Raw genomic sequence first — 9,688 nt, forward strand, 5'->3', positions numbered from 1 at the left:
GCAACTTTTCACGATTTTTCACTTTTAAATCACTTATAAATTCTTCTTAATTGTTTTTCAATCATTTTTACAATATTTTTTTTTCAAAAATAATCCCTAAGAGATATCCATGTTGTGTATGTTATATGGATTCAAACAAAATATATATATAAAAAAATTGAAATTAGTTATGAATATACCTACAAATAAGGTTTAAACAAAGGTGATTTGTAGTTGGGAAGAAAAAAGAAAATGAGTTTGGGGAGAGAATTATGAAAAGAGTGTTTAAGGTATTTTTAAATTGTAGAGTGGATGTATAAATAAGATTTTAATTTTTAGGCGAATGTATAAAAATACAAATATAATTTCGGATAGTGAATTTTTTGGTTAAATTTTTCCTTTTTTTTAACCTTATTTTAAAATTATTTTACCATGAAAAATTCTTATTATTTATGTAGTTATATGCTTCACATCTCACCACTAAACTAAACCTTGAATGCATGTTTTTATTTTTATATTTATTTATTAACAAATATGGTTACATTTGTTAAATTCGTGGATCGAATTCCCAACTCCATCCAAAGGCTGGCGTGGGCCCCATCTAACATAAATATATATGCCACTACAGCGTTACAATGCATGGAAACAATATAACAAAAACATTAACAATTAAAAAATAAAAATATTAATTATTCATGTCCTTTATTCCACAAGTAACACCCAAATAAGCCTCAATCAAGAGGTTAAAACCCTAAAAATCCAGACAGCCATTCCATATATTGGCCTTCATGGACATATGCCACCCGCCAAACCACCATATATAGAGATATGATATATGGAAGATGAAGAAACTACAAGCAATTAGGCACAATAATCTACACATAAAAATCAAGAAATTTTACAAACTTGTCCTCAAGAACATGCAGATGTCTTATTATATGAAATATATATAGATATCTAAATTATTATTTGTGGTTGGTTGACAACTCTCCCGGCCTTTCAGTTTGTGAATGCAGGCGGGCACGAGACTTCATCGGCGCCACCCATGATCGTGTTGGAAGAACACCATGCATCGTCGGTTATGAACTGCATCCATGAGTCATCTTTGTCTTCCTCCTCCATGCATGAAGAGGATGGTAGGGGAACGTCCGGTGACATGGTCTCGTAGTCATTGAGGACGCCTTGTGAGCTCTCCATCAATGACGAGCTACATTGTCCTTGCTCTTCACTCTCCGAGCATATCCCGTTTTTCTTGAACACCCGACACAATGCGTAGGAATCCTGTAGATGGAATATATGTAAACATATATGTATATATTTTAGGTACATAAACTTAAATTAGAGAGGAGAGCATAGATGTAATTTATAGGCCACAACTTATGTGTGATATGTGAGAGAGAGAGAGAGAGAGAGAGAGAGAGAGAGAGAGAGAGAGAGAGAGATAGAGAGAGATAGAGAGAGAGAGAGAGAGAGAGAGATAGATAGAGAGAGATAGAGAGAGAGAGAGAGAGAGAGAGAGAGAGAGAGAGAGAGAGAGAGAGAGTTTATGCTGAATCTTATTTGCATGATCCTATTATTTTCTGAGCTGAAATTTACATTCATGATTCTATTGATTATTCAGTAAGTTCGAATTAAAGCTGGGTCCAATTTGTCTGCACTAGTCAATAATTGGGGGCTATGTATATAACATTCGCATTTGTTTTCCTTTCTAGCTAATGGGAGGCTACGTTTGGCACCTTTAAGTATCAAAACTGACTTTACACAGCAATGAAGCTTCTTTTTCCTTCTTCTTTGCTTACAAATTACATAACTTTACAAAAGGAAACCGCATGCATCGTCCTTTAAAAAATATCATGATTTCAAAGCCTAAAAATAATATGCTACATACTATACTGACTGTTTCTTCTCCCAACTTTTTCCATCTATACGTTCATTGCCAAAAGACCCACACAAATAAAATAATCAAATAATCAAAGAAACATTGTGAAATGCCCCACCCCACCAAAAGAGGAAAAAAAAAAAAAAATGAAACAAAAGGGGAACTCTTATGCACACAACTTGATCCAAACAGAAGTGCATTTGACAAGTTTGATATCAAATCAAAATCTGAGAATAGATTGACACCTAATTGGCCTATTTTTGTGTTTGGAATAAAGTGAAAAAGTAAAGTGAAGTTGATGAGTCTGCTTTTAGGCTTGCATAAAACAAGTGATTTCATGATGAGTACTTATAGAATCTACACTAGATTACCACACTCGAAACATATATAAAACAAATAAACAATACATATCTCTCTCTCAAGGTATATATTAATTGGGGATAATGCTTTTGTCTCATTAGAGAAGAGAAAGTGAAGAAGCCAAAGGCTTTGTCTGTGTAGAGATCTGAGAGAGACCAGAGCAAGAAACGAATATATATGTCAGCCCATGCCCTTGTTTTTATGTTTTTTTATTCACAGGCTATATGATAAAGAAAGATAAAGTGAGAGAAGAGAATGACAAAAGCTCTAACTTTTCATGCAAGTCTTAGCATTAGCATGCACTTCTTACTCTATTTCAACCTCTCAAAATCTCATTATTCCAATTCAGCTAGCTTTTTTCTACATTCACCATGGACTCCAATTCATCAAGAGTGATTTACAATGTACTTGTTGAAACTTTGGCTTGCTTTGCATCCTCTTTGGTGTAAAGTGGGTGAGAAAAAAATGCAGGAAAATGGTTAAGGCACAAATCAAGGAATGGAATTTTCTGCTTTTTTAGTCAATTGGAGATGATGTTTTTTGCTAGTTTTAAGTTTAGAAATAACAATTGGGTAGGTGTAGGATCAGTCGAGTTCTCTCATTTGCTTCATTACAGATATATTTACAACAAGAATGTACTTTCAATAGTGTTTGTTCAAACAAACTTGTTTTAATCATCAAGGGTCATGAGATTTAGCATTATTTTTTGAACACTGACTATAGAATATTGAGTTTCCATGATTAAGTCATGGAATAGTTGAATGCCATTGCTTAAACTTCTAGGGTACTTTGAATATGTGATTTGTAGATTATAACTTGGTGCCTACCTATTTTTCTGTAGAGCTATGCCTTCTTGTTATAGTGTTAATACCTAAGAGAAACAAAATAATTAAATTCAATGGTGATAATGCCTTAATTTCACAGCCAATTTGATGAAGAGAAGAAGGAAGTATGCATTCAAGATCTGGGTGTAGTGTAAAGCTTAAATCATCATCACGGAAAAGAAAGCCTCAAGCAAATAAGAGCATTGCATATAAAAGAAAAAAACCAATAATGCTGCAGCTGATGATGATAATGATTACGAGTTTTTGGTTCAATTTTCAACATCATGAACAAGTAATGAATCATGTGATCATACACGAACTACCTGAATTCCGGACGTTTCTTCACATTCCTTGTCATCAAGGCGGTACTCATGCATCACCCAATCCGTCCTAATCCCCTGAGGAGCACGGCCACGGTAGTAAACCAGTGTTTTCTTCATTCCAATGGCGCGACTTTGGCATGTTACTCTCCGGTCTTTTCCTGTGGATTTCCAGTATCCCGCCCGGGTTGCCCTATTAGTCCTGAACCCGTTAGGGTATTTTCGATCCCGTGGTCCAAAGAAGTACCACTCTGGATCTCTACTAGGCAAAAATGACTTCTCTGTATGAGACCACAAAACAAAACTTGGAATCAGCATGACTTATCATAGACAATTCACCTACTCATAAATGGTTTCTGAAAAGCTTTAAGGAAGAAAAAGGAGGAGAATGAATATAAAAACATGGAATTTGTGGAAGAGTTCATGTTGTTTTCTACTTGACAAGGTAAAAAATTTAAGCATACAACAGAAGATATAAAAAGACATGAATGATTGGCATGAGAGAGAGAGAGATTAACCATATAAAAAAGAAAAAAGAATAACTGGCATTTTTTGACCTGAAATCAAATCCCTATATATACATATAAAGACGAAGAATTAAGAAGAAGAAGATGATGTTAATGAAATCTCTCTCACTCCCTTTCTCTCTCTCTCTCTCTCTCTCTCTCTCTCTCTCTCTCTCTGTATATTATGTAGAAAGGGAGAAGAATAAGAAGGAGAAGAGGAACCTGCCAACTCCCAAGGCTCACATTTGTAGAGATCGACCTCAGGAATGATATCCAGTTCAATCTCTTGTCCATGAATCTTCCTCTTGAGATAGTAATTCACAAGCTCTTCATCAGTGGGATGAAACCTAAAACCTGGAGGTAATCCGACTGGCGCCATTGTCTTTTTTTCACCTTTCGCCCCTGCCACCAATCACCACCACCACCACCGCCAGCCACCACCACCACCCTACTCTCCTCTCGGCTAAAAACTCTTCCTCTTAACACTTGTACCATCGTCCCTTCACACACATATATAAAAGGATTCAAAGTCCCTTGTCTTTGAGTCATTTTTCGCTTTCTCTTTTACAGATTCTCAGACAAACGTTCCTTTGAAGCCCTCAACCAAAATCTAACACTTGCTGTTACATCTTTTCTTTTACAAAAATGACCACTGACCCATGTTCCTATTCTTCAATCACTCAGTGAAAATCATGGAACAATGAGTAGAAATCATATGGGTTGATGATCAAAGCTGGTGTATGTTGTTGGGGTATAGTCAAAAGTTAAATGTGGCCCTCAAAAGTAAATCACACGGTCGGGATGTGTTTTTCTTCCTTTATAATCCTTTCTCTTTTTATCATCTTATTTACCAATCACACAACACATGTTATTATTCTTAAATAAAAGACAAAAAAAACAAAAAAAAAAAAAAAGTAGTACGACGACGTCACGAAACCTTTCGTCAGGATTCCTCAAACATACATTTCTTTGAATAATGTTATTTCAACAATTACTGTGACGGGTGATCATCGAATTTAAATTTAAATTTAAAGTTTTTTCTTTATTACTACTCTATTTTTCTAAATAAATAGTCAAATGTTATATATATATGGATTCACGTGGAGTGCAAAATCTTTGGCTGACTTAGCTTATTCTTGGTATGCATGCATGCATATCTTCTGAAGCCCACTAAAACTTGGAGCAGTGAATATGCTTGGAAACTTGTAATCTTATAGGGTACATTAATCAAACTTTGAGCAATGAATAGTTGGTATCCAATAAATCTTAGAAGGTTTTAAAGAAATTAATTGAGCATATGATGGTAAATAAAGGGAGGCCATTTGAAGGCTTTCTTCGGATGATTTTATTTGATTCAACTCGATTTTTGTTTTCAATTCAAATTAAACTTCTTAATTCTTTTCTTTTTAAATAATGAAAATCATGTAAATTTAGAATAATATCCTTAATCCTTATCTACTTCCTTCAACGAGAAACTCAAACCTTAACTCCCTTCCTCTCCTTCAACTTCTTCCTCAGTTCGTTTTTGTCCCTTCCCATTCATCTCATCTTCTTCCTTGCTTCACAATGAAAAAAGGAAAAGAAGAAAATAGAGGGAGAGAGGAGCAACTATGATAGTTGGCAAGGGCTGCTCTTTTTTTATTATTTTTTTTTAAAGTAAATTTTTTTTTTTTTTTTTAACTTTTTAAATATATTTTACAGTTTGGAGTTGGGAAAAAGATGAAATGAATGAGTAGAAAAGAAAATGAAACGGCAAAGAGGAAGGTGGGGGGAGAAAGGAGAAGAACATACTATTAAGATTGGAGTTGTTTTTGGAGTATAGGTGCAGAAAGAAGATGAGAGCATATCATAATTTCACATGCTCCTTTCAATTATTGTTTGGAAGCATTTTGGTTTATACCTAAAAAGGATTTGTGTGATGATACGTTGTTGCTATCTGAACGCTCATAGTTAGGAATGACAATGATGCGGGTTTTTTCGGGTACTTGTCCCCCTTAATGGGACGGAGTTCAATTTTAATAAATGAGTTTGGGACGGGTTTGATAATTTTTTTTAAAAATCCCCTGATTATATATAAAATTAATTTAATTTAAAATTTAAAATTAATTTAATTTAAAATTTAAAATTAATTTAATTTCATTTTTATTTTACTGTTTTTAATATATAGATAATAATAAAATATTTTTAATAAAATAAGTTATAAAAAATATAATAATTTAATTATTTATAAAACATATTTATTTTAATGTAATTAAAAATTAAAAAAAAATATTCAAAATAAAGTTAAACGGGACGAGAATGAGAATTATTTTGAATAAACGGGGCGGGGTTGAGACGGGGGCGATCCATCCTGAACTCACCCCTTTGCCATCCTTACTCATAGTGTGTGCAGACCACTAGTTGGAGTCACCCAGGAAACCCATAATCTAAGAACTTCTCTGGAATTCTATTTTTGAACTTGGAGGGTGGGAGAGAAAGGGATATTTATATGGACGAGAGATTTTCACCTGGAAAATCTCTCTTACTCCAATTTTGGTTAGGATAAGGTATGATTAAAAGTTGTGATAACTCGGAGGGTATGAGGCAAATCGGTCTCAATATCTTGGATTGGTATAGGACGAAATACAAAATATATTAATTTAAGAACTCTAAAATTTTTACCAAAATTTTTAAAATTATCACAAAAAATAAATACAAATAGACTAAAAAAATTAATAAATATACATAGAGAACATTATGTAATAGATTTTAATTTATTTATTTATTATCTTGTATTAAATATTAGATAAAACTAATAAAAAATATTTTATAATAAATTTGTTTGAAATAAATATTTTAAAAATTTTAAAAAATATTTTCAACCATAAAAATACCATGAATCACCTTTAGAAATATAAATATCATTTTTCCTATCAAATATAATTTAAATAAAACTATTATAAAAAAACAACAAGATTTTTTTATTAATTTTATTTTCATTTGAATAAATAAAATTTAAATATATTTAGTGATTCTATACATTAATTTTAATTTTTTATATTAATTTTTTATTCAATTTAAATTTTTATAATCATAAATATAATATCCAATCAAAAGCACCTCTTTCCTATTTTGGTCTTCTTTCCCACCCTATGGAACACACCCATTTCTCCCCCATTTTCGGTCACAAAGCTCACTCTCATCTCTCCACAAGACTGCAAAAAACCTATTTCTTTGCGAAATACTCTCTTCCATCTCTCTGTAAGAGACCCATTTCAGTAAAATACCCCTTTCATATTCTTTGCTTTTCACGAGATCTCCCCATTACACCAATTTCCTTATTAACATACTCATTTTTTTTTATTTATTTATGAAAAATACCCATTTCACATCTCAGCAAAAACTTCTTACATATTAAATTGGAAATAAATCAGCCATACGAGATGCAAAAGTTTATATTTGAAGGATGAAAATGCAAATCAAGACTAAGGCTACAAATTGTCCATTCAAATTTCTTCATTTTTGTGGTTTTTGATTTTCTTCACTGATTTTGACTCGGGTATGGGTCCAATATTGGGCATGGCTGAGGCAGAATGGGCTCCACCAAGTTGTACTAGTCTCGACTGAGATTTTGAACCCTAGTATAAGGGTCCAATTGCTAACAAAATTCCTATATACTACTTATCCCCTAATTGGGCTAGCTAACTATAGGCACTCCATTTTGGCCAATCCAACGTCTCCCATTCACACATATATAGTAGGCACAAACACATGCATCTCTTACCATCTTATTAATTGTTCCATTCATACTTAGTTAACGAACTACGAGACCATCAAGCCACCTACAAAAAGAAATTGGGAGTAGTATACCAAATCTTATCTAGACTGGCATAGAGCATTTCATTTGATGTCTCATTATGCCCCAGACTCATGTGGTCACATCATATTTAACACCTCCAATCCCATTAAGTAATATCTTGGAGCTGCATTAGAAAACCTTCTATCTAGCATTTTTATCTCATAGTTATTTTATAGCGCTCAAGCACAAAACAATTTGTTGACAATGAATATAAAACACAAATGTGTTATCAACGTTACCCATTTAGAACAAATTAAACAAGACCATAGGAAACATACTAGAGTAGCATATATCATACCCCCACTTCATGACACTATCAAAAATCTTGTAAGGCATAGAAAAAATATGAGATAATATATATAAAGTATAATGATCTATAAGGGAAGAAGTAGAGATTCCTTCTTCTACTTCCTTATCTTGGACACTAAGCACATGTAGTATGAAATATGTCATGGTGGAGCTTTCTTTTGAAAAGTATACATCTTGCTAAACACCATACATATCTCTTAGTTCAATCACCATTAGGCATCAGACTTGAGTTGTTTGTATGCTTACTAATCCCAATGTAATTTCAAGGTTTCACATCCAATTATTCTACAAGCTACATATATGGATAATGAGATCTAAATATTTATCCATAGTCAATGTTAAACAATGAGGGACCTCATGTTGGTCCCTTTCAAGGTGACATTTAAATAAATTTGGCTTATCCCGCTATCCTAACTTTGCAAGCTCAATGAGTCTCATCTTTACTCAATCTTCAAGTGTTAAAGGTGATCGCTTATGTGAGTGAGCTAATCTGCATATGTTGATATGCCTTACTATGTGAATTCTAAAATCTTCCATGTCATAATTTTAAGTAGATAATGAAACATTTTTGTCATAAGTAATATCTCAAATGTTGAAAATCCAATGTCATGGTCAACTAGGAAAAATCAAACAAAACAAATCACAATCTATGCAATCATGGACTTCTAAATGAGCCTAATAAACATCTTGAGCTATTAGCTTAGAGGATCTACAATCATGCAAATCATAAAAATATAATTTAGGACCATTCCATGTTGCGAAGCATTGTCTCAAATGTAATGATACTAGACCATGCTATTGTAATATATATTGATGAGCTCTATAAGCATGTGTGATAAAACTAAGTTGTCGAATGAACCTTGTTAAGAAAACACCTTCTTGGAATCCATATTTGATAATGCAATACAAGATTGCTTCTTACTACTTTAGGATATGAGGCCATCAAAAAGCATGAAAGCATAATCAGACGTCTATTTACAATCATTTAGGTTGCAACCCCAATTAGCATCACTATAGCCTACCAAGCATAAACCAAGTACCCGATAGTAAAGCATATGCTCAACTATCCTTCTAAGGTATCGAAGAATTTGTTACATTGCTATTCAATGAGCACAACTAGATTTAATTGAAACCTACTTACTAACCTAATTGTATAACAAATGTTAGATTGAGTACGCATCATAACACACATTAGGCTATCCAAGACACTAGCATAGGGAACTTGAGCCATCTTCTTCTTTTCTAATAAGGGTATCCATGGTTTTGCAACTTTAGATCTGAAATCACTTGAGGATTTCTTAAAATAAGTGTCTTAGGACAAATTGAGAAATTGCCTTAAATGATCTTGAAGGATCTTAATTCCGAGCACATAGTTTGCTTCATCTATGTCCTTCATCTCAAAGTTCAAGGACAACCATGTCTTTGTGATGATAATTATCCCCTTATCATTCTTAACCAAAAATATATTGTCTAAATATAATTAAAAAAAATAAGGAAAATACCTAGCACTAATGAAACATACTTGTGGCTTCTACACTTAGGTTAAATCTAAATAGGATCCAAAGATCGGTTAAGTTTAGAACATTACACTCATTAGTTGTAGAAGACCTTCTAGTTTACGAATCCTTAATGGAAGGTTAAATGACCAAGAGGGCCTTTACTACTAAAGGGGT

At 33.0% G+C, this 9,688-nt stretch overlaps 1 protein-coding gene across 2 annotated transcripts; it reads right to left on the bottom strand.

Annotated features, from left to right (window-relative positions):
* Nucleotides 1-656: 656 nt before the first annotated feature.
* Nucleotides 657-4,268, bottom strand: LOC117904971 (NAC domain-containing protein 86). 2 transcript variants are annotated; one of them, XM_034817813.1, is made up of 3 exons: nt 4,091-4,268; nt 3,366-3,643; nt 657-1,260 (listed from the first exon to the last, which is right to left on the bottom strand). In XM_034817813.1, exons 1-3 carry the CDS (start codon nt 4,245-4,247, stop codon nt 979-981), a joined length of 717 nt encoding a protein of 238 aa, XP_034673704.1. In that variant the 5' UTR covers nt 4,248-4,268; the 3' UTR covers nt 657-978. The 2 variants fall into 2 exon arrangements, with proteins under 2 accessions (XP_034673704.1, XP_034673703.1); XM_034817812.1 differs by having other exon boundaries at nt 3,363-3,643.
* Between the last annotated feature and the right edge of the window lie 5,420 nt (nt 4,269-9,688).

The sequence above is a fragment of the Vitis riparia genome, chromosome 17 (assembly GCF_004353265.1).
Source record: "Vitis riparia cultivar Riparia Gloire de Montpellier isolate 1030 chromosome 17, EGFV_Vit.rip_1.0, whole genome shotgun sequence".
Lineage (NCBI taxonomy): Eukaryota > Viridiplantae > Streptophyta > Magnoliopsida > Vitales > Vitaceae > Vitis > Vitis riparia.